This window comes from Megalops cyprinoides, chromosome 1 (genome assembly GCF_013368585.1).
Source record: "Megalops cyprinoides isolate fMegCyp1 chromosome 1, fMegCyp1.pri, whole genome shotgun sequence".
In the NCBI taxonomy this organism is placed as follows: Eukaryota; Metazoa; Chordata; class Actinopteri; order Elopiformes; family Megalopidae; genus Megalops; species Megalops cyprinoides.
In genome coordinates, this window is record NC_050583.1 from 8,858,857 (window position 1) to 8,872,082 (window position 13,226).

General features: G+C 46.0%; 1 protein-coding gene and 1 pseudogene across 1 annotated transcript in view; one reads left to right on the forward strand and one right to left on the reverse strand.

The window, feature by feature from the left end:
- Positions 1–5,484, forward strand: part of LOC118777255 (complement C3-like) — a 29,229-nt gene extending 23,745 nt beyond the window's left edge. The window contains exons 30-41 of the mRNA XM_036528056.1: positions 637–795; positions 1,163–1,222; positions 1,874–1,964; positions 2,114–2,162; positions 3,044–3,134; positions 3,382–3,471; positions 3,645–3,750; positions 3,877–3,966; positions 4,056–4,136; positions 4,295–4,378; positions 4,635–4,770; positions 5,178–5,484. Coding sequence (XP_036383949.1) covers positions 637–795; positions 1,163–1,222; positions 1,874–1,964; positions 2,114–2,162; positions 3,044–3,134; positions 3,382–3,471; positions 3,645–3,750; positions 3,877–3,966; positions 4,056–4,136; positions 4,295–4,378; positions 4,635–4,770; positions 5,178–5,319 — 1,179 coding nt within the window. The 3' untranslated portion in view covers positions 5,320–5,484. The remainder of the gene's footprint in view (positions 1–636; positions 796–1,162; positions 1,223–1,873; positions 1,965–2,113; positions 2,163–3,043; positions 3,135–3,381; positions 3,472–3,644; positions 3,751–3,876; positions 3,967–4,055; positions 4,137–4,294; positions 4,379–4,634; positions 4,771–5,177) is intronic.
- A 1,852-nt stretch (positions 5,485–7,336) lies between these two features.
- The window catches only part of LOC118788653, a 22,143-nt pseudogene continuing 16,253 nt past the window's right edge, over positions 7,337–13,226 (reverse strand).

The following is a 13,226-nucleotide window of genomic DNA, read 5'->3' on the forward strand; positions in this document are numbered from 1 at the left end:
AGTTAGGGAGCAGCACTCATAACCTAAGCATTGCTGGTTCAATTCCCCATGGGTGCATTGCTGCTGTACCTTTAGGCAAAGTACTTAGCCCACAATTTTCTCAGTAAGTATCCAGCTGTAAAATTGGTAACATGTAAAAACCTGTAATTGAAGTAAAGCACTCTGGGTAAAAGCATCTGCTAAATGCCAATAATGTAATGTATAACAGAATTCTCTTCTCTGTTGCTGACTGCTCATAAATTCTTCAGGCCTTTCAGGTTTATTCCTGCAATATGTATTGATAGTGTTCATATGGCTGGTTATTACAGCATTGTGCTGCACAGAATATTATTAAGATTCATTCATCTTGAAATTCATCCTATTAACTAATCCTAATCAGTGTATCCGATTTAGCTGCTCAGTGGGTCCACTCAGACTTCTATGCAGCACAACACTTTAAAAAACTAATTATCTATAAAAACACCCTTTAAATGGTGAGAAGAGATCGAAAAGAACATTCTACCATTTTAATCACCCGTTGGACAGATCTGTTGAAACTGCTTAAGAGATCTGTTGAAAACTATGGCAACAGGAGAGTCCTACAGCCAATCGGGTCTTGGAGCAAGCCTCACTGTAGTCCCCTGTTGTTCCCTTTAGGCCACCATCGTAGTCTTCCAGGCTGTGGCTGAGTACAAGACGGAAGTGTCCGACATTACGGACATCGACTTACAAGTGAGCCTTGACATCAGTGGTCGTTCCAGACCTGTCAAGTGGACCTTCAACAAAGAGAACGCCTATGTGACTCGCTCGGAGAAGGTGAGCCAGACAGAGTCAGACTGAATGCATGACTACGCATGACATGTTAGGTCATGCACAGTCACGCCCGCTTGCCAATAATTAGATGAGGTGCCCCATGACTTCTGGTAGAATAGTCTACATGAGAGAATGAGAGTAAGAATGACAGCGAGAGAAAGACAGAATGAGACCATGAAAAGAACTAATGAAGGAAGGATCAAAAGAAAAGCAATAAGTGAGAGAAAGAATAAGAAAAGGAGACACCGGTCAAGGACTCCAACATCCTGTAATCTTATAAAAGCCAGAACCTCAGATCATTAAGAGAAATTTGTATCTGTATCTAAATTTGTTTGTATCTTTTGAAATCTTTTGTTTGTATCTTTTACAGACTCGGGTTGACCAAGACCTGCAAGTCACTGCCAAAGGAACTGGCCAGGGGACCATGTCCGTGAGTACTCTGTCTCCTCAGGGATTAAGCATGGAGTTTGTCTGTTATCCCTAATAATATGCAAATATGTAAATGCTTCAGTTTTAGATGGAATCTGTCTTTTTTCTGACAGTGGAATTAAAAAAAGCAATGGTCCATGCATTCAAAAGGATGAAAAATTCTATGTGAAAATGATGAGTTTTGAGTTCTAAAATATTCTATATATACAATTGTTTTGTTTTTTATCTAATACAATATTACAGAGAAATAAAATTCCATACTGACATGGATGGACTGCTTCTTTGCAGTTAGTCTAAGGTCATTACAATGTCAAGCAATACAGAACAGTTGATCATGGGCTTGAGATCAAGGGCCTACAGACCTGAATCCCATGAGGAGCACTGCTGTTATACTGCCGAAGAAGATACTTCAACTGAATGTTGAAAATAAAAGCAAAAGGGACTTCTCTTAGCCAACATGTAGGAGTAAGGTGCAGCTAAAGATAAGCATCACTAGGCAAAAGCCAAACATGTATTTAATACAAGTGTAAAATGCTGGCTGTGTATAAGCCCCGCTGATAAACAAATGCATGATGTGATGTTATAAAATTGCATAAGATGGGAATCTGAGTGCCATCACATGTGCACTGACCAGCCTGCTGTTGTGTCACAGGTGATGACCTTATACCACGCTTTGCCAGAGGAAAAGGACACAGACTGCAAGAACTTTGACCTGCAGGTTAAGATAGAGAAACAGCCAGAAGGTACAGATTATTGGGCAGTGAAGCAAAACTGCTTTAAATTCTCACAAAATGTTGATCCTGTGTTGAAAGGGAAAATGGACATCAGTGCTCATGAATGTTTTCCTGTTGCCTTTTTTAATGACACATTGATTTGTTTTTGTGTTTTGCAGTTGGTGATGAGAACGCACTGGAAACATACAAGATGACAATTGAGATGACGTAAGCACCATCACATACTTTGATTTTTCATCTCCATATACAGCTGTTGAAGTATTTGCTGTACATAAATCCTCTGACCCATTCTTCACGGAGTGAGGTTTTTCAGAGCAAAGGTGCACTATGATGAACTTTCAAGAATGTGTGAAACATACAAAATCATTTCAATGCATAGTAATGCTTTGGACATTTATTTGGACCACCTCTAATTAAGTATATTTTCCTGTTGTTTTTGGATCAAACTTGAATACTATAGCGACTTTCAAGCCTAGCCTATGGTACTGACAAGACAAATAAAAATGAAATAAATGAAAGATGAAATTTTTATTTGAAAGTGTGTACAAGGACAGTCAGGGTCTGAAACAGTCTGCGAAGGTGGAAACGTCAATGGTGTGACGTGAATACATTTACAAATAATAAGGTCAATTGTACAAGAGTAAAAAGCCTGTTCGATTCACACTCAGCCCTGAACCAGCAGATATCCAAATGAATCTCCTGAGGAATTATAGGGTCTTTGGAGGAAAAAGACAAAATCTATCAGAATGTACCGAAACCCAAAGATATAGTAGGTATAAAGTAGAGTGTAAAGAGATGCGATCGCAAACTTTATATTTGATTCGGCAGACACATTCTTGGATTCCACTGAATAAATGGAATATAAGGATGGAAAAAAATGGAATATATAATGGAATGAAATAATAAAATGGAATAATAATATAAGCCTTATTGAGCCATAATTAGCTGTTTTTGGATCTCTGGAAAAAGGTATTCAGATTTTAAAATCCCCCTGTAAACCTAAATGTTCATAGACAACGATTAATTTACATTTCTGTTTTTTGTTAACCCAAAGCCCGTTTCACCACTCATTCTTGTGCGTTTCCCAGGTACCTGTCTCCAGAGAGAGATGCCACCATGTCTATACTGGATATTACCATGCTCACAGGATTCATTGCAGACAAGAAAGATCTCGAAAGGGTGAGGAATAAAACAGGGATTATCACTGTGGACTGCGACACTCTTCAACCACTGAGATAAAATGCCCTGCATTCTGTCACCTCAGTGATTCTGAATTCACTGAGATTGAGTTAGTGTTTATTAGCTCATTCACATCACATTGGTGTAGAGTAAGAGTTTAGAGTCATTACATGAACCTTTGTGGTCTTTTGGCACACTGAGCGACTGTCTCTTCTCGTGTGTCTCTGCCTCATGTTCACTCCATCAGTTAACCTCTGGAAGAGACCGGTACGTCCAGAAGATTGAGACAGACAAACAGCTGTCTGACAAGGGCTCCCTCATTTTCTACCTGGATAAGGTATGGACACATTTTCCTTAATACAGAAAGCACTCACTGTTGGCCTACAAGCCTGGTAACTTGGCACCCAGCTTGTTAGTGAAGCATAACAATGTATACACAATGTCTCCATACCTACATGTCTTCTTTGTCTCCTTTTCATTTCTCTCTCTCTCTCCCTCCCCTTTAATCAGGTTTCTCACAAGCTGTCTGACAAAGTGGTCTTCAGGGTACACAAGATGACCGAAGTGGGGCTGCTTCAACCAGCTGCTGTCACCCTGTATGAGTACTATGCTATGGGTGAGCTCCAGTCTTCTCCACTGTTTCAGAGGCCTTATCACAGTAAAGGCAAACACAGCACCCACACATGGCTCTGGCCATGTCATATGCAAAGAGCTTGAGGAAATAAAATCACCGTTCTTGCAGAAAACCGCTGCATGAAGTTTTACCACCCACAGAAGAAAGATGGAGCCCTGAACAGGATCTGCCATGAGGAGGTGTGCCGGTGTGCGGAAGGTATGGTGCATGCATGTGCTAGCAGGAAGTGATGTCACAAAGAAAGCATGTTGGCTCTTTCCTCACTTCCATTCCTTTCCTCCCCACAGAGAACTGCAGTTACCAGAAGAAACAGAAAGCTGATGATTTGGACCGTCTGACATCAGCCTGTGAAGCTGGCATGGACTATGGTACTGTCATCAGCGGGTAAACCGTATCTGGAACCATGGCTTTTTAACCACTTGTTCTCATGCCTTATGATTGCTGTATGACTGACAGATCAATGGAGTGTTTCTTTCAAGTTCTAAACATAGTCTGTGTGCATACTGACCATGTCTGTGTTCTGCAGCTTACAAAGCCAAAGTGCTTCACGCTGACCTGACTCCAACTTTAGATCGCTTCACAATTCGGGTAGAGGAAGTCATCAAAGAAGGTAACATCTTGCTACCCTTGGTATTTGTATTTACCAAACTTTCTGATGTCATTTAATGAGCTTTGGGTGTGCGTGTGAGTTTTTCTGCATGTTCTGCATCAAAAACCAAAAGTTCATTCACAGGGTTTAAGAGACGATGGGGCATTTGATGGGTGACATGAATTGAAGTCCTTCTAACACTGCAGTATGTTCATTGGAGGAGGAGAATAACTGGATTGTTCCTTCCTCCTGGTAAAATGTCTCTGTCTCCCTGCAGGCACTGACACTGGTGTGATTGGGAAAGAGCGATTATTTATGGCCCATCCCTACTGCAGAGAGGCAATAGATCTGAGAGAAGGAAAGACCTACCTGATCATGGGCAAATCCGATGACCTCATCAAAGGAAAGGACAGGTGAGTCCTAGACTGCTTCTGACTTGCACTGCTGCAACATACACTAATACACACAGAAAACCATGCACAAAATATACTGAAGGCATTATAGACATATATACTCAGGTGCATTTTATAAACACACCATATGCACATGTATAACATGAATGTACACACTCACTTCCAGCACAATCAAACATAAGAGTATCCATTCAATTTAAATGAGCAACAGTGTCAGACCAGGCTAACAACATTTACAGACCAGTGAGTGTGAGCATAACGCCATTCAAGCCCTACCACACGTTAACTTGTGCAACCTTACACACTGTATGTGTAAAGTATGTATACTGTATTCATTAACATGGTGTGGTTATGTGTGTGTGTATATGTGTTTACAAGATGCTGTGTGTTTATATGCATGTTTGCAGGTTGCTGTACATGCTGGGTGGAGGCACCTGGATTGAGTACTGGCCCACGGAGGCAGAGTGCCAGGAACCTCAGTACCGTGATACCTGTGTTGGCATCACCACTGCCGCTGCAGATCTCCAAACCTTCGGATGTCCCACCTAAACTCGTGTCAACGTGCTCACTTTGTTTTTTTATTATCGATATTATTCGTTTTTACCAAAGAAATTTATGTGCCCTAAATGTGTATTGGATTTGCGGTGACATTCTGAATTTGACATCCCCTCTCCAGAGTGCAAAATGAGGCAAATAAAAGGATGTAACACAGGACTCCAAGTTTGTGATTTTGACTTGATTTCAAACATACAGACCTGGAAAAACTCAACTCTGTAGCTTTTCAATTCTAGATTGATTTTCAATTCTAGACATTCAAGATGTCCTCCAATTGCAGGGCTACCATTTGAGTCAAAGCTCTGGGCCATGAATCTTTAAACAGAAATTTTGTTCTTGGTGACCTCATTAAGACAGCTATTTATGACCAGGAGTCACATGACACCATGTCACATCAGAAGCTGCTGGATAACCATGTTGTGAAATTCTGTTTTTTGTTCGCTTAACCTTTGTAAAGGTCTACCTACCTATCAACCTTTTACTTTTGTTTATGTATAATGTAAGACATCAGACATAGTTACAAGAAATGTTCCTGCTGTATTCCAATTTATTCTATCACCAGAATTTTATTATTGTGTTCTCTCAATGTGTGGAACAGTGTTTGAATGAAGTTTGTTCGTGCTTAAATACCAGGGGGAACTGATTGAGTTTGCAAAAGATGTCCACGTTGCACTTTCCATTTGATCTAGATTTTCTTCCCCATTTTTTTCACAGCAGTGAAATGGTAATTCACATGTTGTCACATGAATTGTGGGCTGCAGTGGACTAAAAGGCTACAGTTTTCCTATATAAAAAGGGGGTTATCTAAATGTGAAGTAAATGTGACCTCAACAAAAAAGAGAAAACTGTTACCGAAGTCTCGAGGGAACATTTTGTTGATGAATATTTTCTTTCTTCAGTTTTTTTAAGAGTTAGAAATGGATTTAACAAATTACCACAGCAATTTCCTTTCTTCCTTCTTAGTATATTTGATATTTATGAACATTTATTGTCAATATTTCTCGGCTGGCTACATATATGTTAACATCTAAAAATTATAGTTATAATTATCATTATAATTCATTGCATGCAATAGAGGCATCCCCTGCCATACATATAAACTCACACACACACCAACAGCTGATCCTGAATCAGTTTAGCAACCCCTAATACTTACTCTAAATGTGTAGGCCTATATGAAATGTTTATGGTTGCACCTTTACAGGTTAATGTTGCTATTCCATAATGCTAACAGACATTCTCATTAATACTTCAGGCCACTAACGGATTACTGGGTGTTAATATAGACATGCACCATATATGAGCTCCCCAAGTGTCTTATAAATCCCATCAACAACTCATCAAAAACATACATACACACACACACACACACACATACATACTAATACATTCAGAGCTAAGATTTGAGGAAGTGCACTACATTAAATACATTATTCTGCAAGAGGTACACACTTTTATGATTATCAGGTAAATGCAGCGCAATTGGTGTCAAGCAGTACATGAATGAAGAAATCTTTTTGAACAAATCTTCACAGTGAACTGTATGTACTTGTTGAATATTGTACAAGATTCGTTCGTTTGACTGAGGCAATCTCCCCAATTTTATCTGAGTATCAACTACAGCAGCCTGTAGAAATCTAAAAAACCAAAACTGACCGTAAGTGGAGGAAAAGTAAAATTTGGGCAGGCTGCTGCTCAGGCAGAGTATCAGAACTAGGAGAGTTATTGAACATAAAAACCCCCACTAACAGCCTAAAGAAATAAATCAATGAGTGACACGATATGCGTCAGTTTTGTTTTCGATTGTGAATCACATACCATACGTATACACATACAAAAACGTGGAATGTCTTCATCATATTGCAGATCCAGCTACACCTGCTACAAAAAACATGGGGTTACAAACAACTTGGGGTTAGAAAATTCACCAATGCCCAGCCAATCACTTTCAAATTCAACGTTGGCCTTGGTATTTGTGAGATATGGTAAATTAAGATGTGGATAATACTCCTTACCTGTAGTTGGCGCTCCTCCTAACGGTTCCAATAACAACCTGTAAAAGAGGAATACAGAGTTAAGTAAAAAGTGCGCCCTGAGGCAGCCACTCAAACTATCCGTCTCTGAGTCATTTTTATGATTTAGTTACTGCACTATCCCACATCACGTTCCATCAACACATATCGCATGGTGTCAGAAGTGAGCAATGGAGCAGCTAAGGCCTCCGAACAGTTTGTGCTTTGAAGGAAATCTGGTGGAAAACTGGTGAACATGGATTCAAAAGTTCGACTTGTATCTCATAGCAACTGACATTGCTGAGAAAATTTTAAAAAGCTGTGTCTGCAAAAGCTGTGGATATCTGTCAAGCTAACGAGGCAACACAAAGCCACATGAAAGCGTAAAATTACCCCAAAGCAGACAGCTGACAGACAAGTTAAGCAAACAGTTGGTGAAAAAGGAATGTATGAAATGTGGGTATACTCACAAGCCAAGAAAATGCCCGGTGGGTAAAACTATTTACAAGAAAAGAATAGTGCCGCAAAAGCATGCTGGGCAACGATCCGCCCACCACCCCCAATACGCTACACTGCCCCTGCCTAGGTGGTTAGCTTTCCCCAGCAACTCACAACAAAGTCCCGGAGGTGTTGGGGGAGCCGCTGCTGATGCGGAGCTCGCTGCGAAGGTTCCTTGGTGGCCTTCGCGATGCAACGGGAGCCGGTGGCTGACCCTCAGGCCCTGACTCCCCCCCGGAGTTGGTAGGGTATGAGCCAGTCGCAGTGGAGCACCAACACCCGACCAGACCAGCCGCACCCGGTACACAACGTCCGACAGTCTCTCCAGCACCATGCACAGACCAAACCACTGGCTCATCAGCTTGGGGGAAGAGACCCTTCCTTCGCTCAGGCTGCACGCCCACACCTGCGCCCCCAGTCCTCCCCCGTGCAGCGTGAGCCATAGACTGAACATAAGGGCTGCAGGGGTGCATCGGGTGGACTGCCGTCCTGCACTGCCATCCGGTACGCCCACAGGACCAGGGGCAGGTGTAGATCTCAGTCCCACTGCCAGCGGCCAGTCAGGATGGTGAGCTGGGTAGCCAGGGTGTGGTTGAAGCGCTCAACCAGCCCGTTGCTCTGAGGATGGAGTGGCGTCATCCGGGTCTTCCTGATCCCCAGCCGCCGACAGACCTCACCGAACACCTAAGCCTCGAAATTCTGCCCCGGTCGCTGTGCAGCTCCTTGGACGCACCGAAGCGGCAGAGCATTTCGCTGACCAGGCACTCGGCGGTGGTGGCGGCACTCTGGTCTGGAACCGCATAGGCCTTGGGTCAATTGGTGAAGTAGCCCATGGACAAGGACGTAGCGGTTCCCCCAGTTGGTGGTAGGGAAGGGGCCCAGGACGCTCCATCGGGGCCCCCACCTGGTACTGCTGCAGGGGAGTGTGTGAGCCCCGGGTCGACCCCTTCCGTGCCGTGCAGGAGTCACACCAATGGATGTAGAGCTCTACATCTTGCTGACACCCTGGCCTGTAGAATCTGGACCACAGCCAGTGTAGGATCTTGGCGACCCCAAATTGGCCCGCCCACACCAAGCCGTGGATGAACTGGAGGACCTTGGGATGCAGCTGACAAGGCACCAGGAGCTGGAGGATGTCGGGGTGGCCCTTGGGGGACTGCCAGCGGCGATGGAGGAGGCCGGCCCCGGCTGGTGAGGCTGGAGTAGAGGGCCTTGGTCTCAGGGTCCAGCGCCGACACTGCTGCCCACATCGGTCGTTTGTCTGCCCCCACCCAAGCCTGGACCCGGGAGAGAACAGGGTCTTGGCTCTGGCCCAGTCAGAGCTGCTGAGGGTCCATGGTTTTCACGCTGCTTGCGCCGCCTGCTGGAGAGGCGTTGTCGTCGCCCGAGGGGGTGGTCTGCAGGGCCGCCACTACTAGGGTCGCCGTGTCCTGGTCCTCAACGCACTGATATTACCGGCACTCTTCTCCCTCACAGGGGCGTCTGGACAGAGCATCCGCGTTGGTGTGGAGATGACCAGCCCGGTGATGGACCACAAAATGGTAGTGTTGCAGTGTTTCAAGACACCAGGCCAGCTGCCCCTCTGGCTCCCTGAAACTGAGGAGCCAGGTGAGGGAGGCATGGTTGGTGCGCAGGACGAACCTCCACCCATAGAGGCAAGGCCGGAAGTGACAGAGCCCAAGGATGATGGCCAGCAGCTTTCGCCAGGTGATGCAGTAATTCTGCTCCAGTCGGCTGAGGGAGTGACTGTGGTAGGCGATGACCTGCTCACCATGCTCCCCCTCCTGGGACAGCACCACACTGAGGCCCACATTGCTGGTGACAGGGTCCACGATGAACGGTCGCTGGAGGTCAGGGTAAGCCAGCATGGGAGCCTCGACAAGCGCTGACCGGAGCTCGGCGAAAGTGGTGGCGCAGTCCTCACCCCACTGGAATGCCTGGCCTTTCTGAGTCAGCTGGTGAAGCAGGCTGGCGATGGTGGCGAAGTCCCGGACGAACCGCTGGTAGTATGATGCCAGGAAGCTCCGCAGCTCTCCAACATTTTGGGGGACAGGCCAGTCTCTTACCGCAGCCACCTTCACCGGCTCTGTGGAAACCCCTGCCGCACTGACTACACGCCCCATGAAGGACGTCTTCTGCCGGAACAGGTGGCACTTCTTGGGGTGAAGGTGCAGGCCGGCCCGGCAGATGGCACAGAAGATGTCCCTCAGGTTGGCCAGGGCACCCTCTATGCCCACAGCATGGATGCGGAGGTCATCCAGGTAGATGACGCAGCGGCTGCGGGGAATGTCAGCCAGGACCATCTCCATCAGGCACTCGAAGGTGGCCGGGGCATTACAGAGGCCGAAGGGCATGACCTGGAACTGCCACAGCCCCTGGCTGATGGAGAAGGTGGTCTTGGGGCGTGCCTCTGGCGTCAACTCCACCTGCCAGTAGCCGCTGTGGAGATCAAGGGAACTAAACCAGCGGGACCCAGCGATGTAGTCGAGGGCGTCATCGATGCGCAGCAGGGGTAGGAGTCCTTACGGGTGACCCCGTTGAGGAGGCGGTAATTGACACAGAAGCGCCAGGTGCCGTCCTTCTTCTGGACTAGGATGACAGGAGCGGCCCAAGGGCTACTGGAGGGCTCGATTACGCCCGCCTCTGCCATCTCCTTAACCTTTTGTTCCGCCGCAGCCCGCTTGGCAAGGGGTAGGCGACGGGGGCGGAGGTGGCTGGGACGCACATCACCAGTGTCAATGTCATGTTGCACGAGGCTGGTGTGTGTGCAGTCCTTGTCCCTGGCCGTGAAGATGTTGGCAAAGAGCTCCAGCAGCTGACGCTTCTGGTCTGCCTCGAGGCCCCCGCAACTCCATTGATACAGGTCATCGATAGCCTGTCTGGTCCCGGTCGAGGGTTGGAGTGGTGATGATGTGGGGACGTCATTTGGTGACTGTATTTGATATATGTAACCCTATGTAACCTTAGATCAGATATGTAACCTTATGTAACCTTAGATCAGATTAGCTCTGTCTTGCTACACTGACCTTGTGCTCAGCTTCAGCACTATCTGCATTGTATGACCTGTACACATCTTTCCCTTGTGCCTGTTGTTTGCCCACTTTTGTATGCTTTGGATAAAAATGTCTGCAAAATGAATAAATGTAAATGTAAATGCAAGATGTTCACATGTTTATGGGCAGCACTGAAGTCAAGCAAACTGAGCAAACGGATGTAGCACAACTTCACAGTCTCTGCAATTGACAATGAAAGTAAGACATAGACTGAAACGCTAAAAAATAAACAACTGCGTGCTTACCTTCAAGTTGGACACGGGCGCAGAGTGTAATATGTCCTCTGAAGATTTCGCGAAATTAAACAACGTACCACTGCTCAAGTCAAGCTGCAGGTGAGTTACCTACTCTGGCCACACGATGGAGCCAAAGGGCAAGGCAAAGCTCGAGTGTGAGTACAAAAAAGATGTGTTTGAGCTAGTATTTTGGATCCTGGAGTGAGACTCACCAGCGATCCTAGGCAGAGAAGCGTGCTTGAAATTAGGACTGACAAAACGAGTTTACAAAGTGGAAAACAACGACAAAACTGACATCCTGAGTGCTGAAGTGTGTCAGGCAGACTACAAGGGGAGTGACGAGGAAGAAGTGACCCGCCAGATCGCCACCACACCTCCACAACGACCATGGCAAGGAACCAGAAGAACAGCCGGGCCACACTGCATGCCACTGCCCAGTGCCGACTCCACGAAGCTCAGCACCTCAGCCGCTGTTAAACTAGAGTGGGTGGCACAACGGGGGAACTGCCATCCGCAAGCAACTCTCCTTCCCTCACCAAGTCACAACTGCGGCTCAGCTGGCTGGGCCGGACACATGGACTGTACCTGGACTGCAACCTAAATGGCACCCTTTGCAGAGCCTTGGTGTACACGGGGTCCACCATTTCTCTGGTCCGCCCTGGAACCCTGACATCCACCAAGCTGTGAATAGCCATGGTCATGGCGAACACGCCAAAATGCCAGGAAGATCTCTCTGGATGACCGTTGCCAGCCACATCGTTGACCACCAGTTCTGGTTAGCCAGCATACAAGACTCCTGCATCATCAGGCTGGACCCGCTGGCCAAGTGGAAGGCCACAGTGGACATACCCAGGGCTACACTCTACCTTGGTTCTGAGGCCGTGGCACTCCACACCACCAGTGAAGAGGGGCTGCGACCTACCTCCACGTCGCCGCTGCTGGCCAGAAGGCCCACCATGCCACCGCCACCTGCCGGAGGGTCCACCACGTCACCACCACCAGCTAGAGCACACATGGGCAACATCCGGCCCGCGTACTACTTTAATCCGGCCCACAACACCTTTCGAGGGAAAAACTACAAAAAAAATGCTGCGTTAGGCTGTGTTCACACGTAGCGTCTTTTCTGAAGCTGTCAGCGGCTGTTTTACATAACGATCCTATGGAGTAGACCGTGTTTGCAAAAATGTCCTGAACGTTTTTGTTTTATTTAACGCCATCGCCAGCGTTTTTTTCAATTGAAAAAAGTTCAACTTCTCCGAAAAAAAAAGCCCTACGTCAAGTGCTTTTTTGACAGCTGACCAATCACAAGCGGAGTGGTGAGACCTGTCGTTTCCCATAACCACCACCAAAAATGGAGAAGATAGCAGTGAAGTTAATTGTGCTAGTTTCTGAGCACCGTGAACTGTACAACATAACAGCTAAGTTGTATCATAACATTCATCATAAAGAGGCCGTTTGGAGTCAAATTGGACAGATCCTAGGAGTTTCTGGTGTTTGTGTTTACTGCTTGTCATTAGCAAAACTAGCCTGTTAGCTAACGTTAGCTCTGCAACAGTGTATAGCCAGCTAGATCGCTAACAATGTACGTTATCTACTAAAATGGTGTCTCGCCACAGAAAAAAGTACCAAAGCCTCATGTAATTACCATGTTTTTAACTGACCCTAAATGATAGCCAGTTGTCTCCTTCTCGCCAAAATGTTGCAGTATTCAAAGAATACAACATTAATAGACATATCAGTACTAAGCATTTTAACTATGCCACAATATATTTTTACAAAGCAGTCTACAGTCCAAGAATCAGCAACAAAAGTTAGCTACATGCTGTTACACAAAACCACCAACCCCAAAACACAGCAAGCCATTTTCAGATGGTGAGTTTTTAAAAGATTGTATGGTAGAGGCGGCTAGCATACTGTGCCGTGATAAGAAAAGTCTGTTTGAAAATGTGAGTCTGTTGCGTCGCACAGTTACTCGGCGTGTGGAAGTCATCGATGAAGAGCTGACTGCTGAATTGTCAAAAACGGCATCCGGTTGGATTGTTTTATGAAAGTAAATCTTTTTATTGTAACCGCAGAGCACACCATATTGACATAAATCCGTA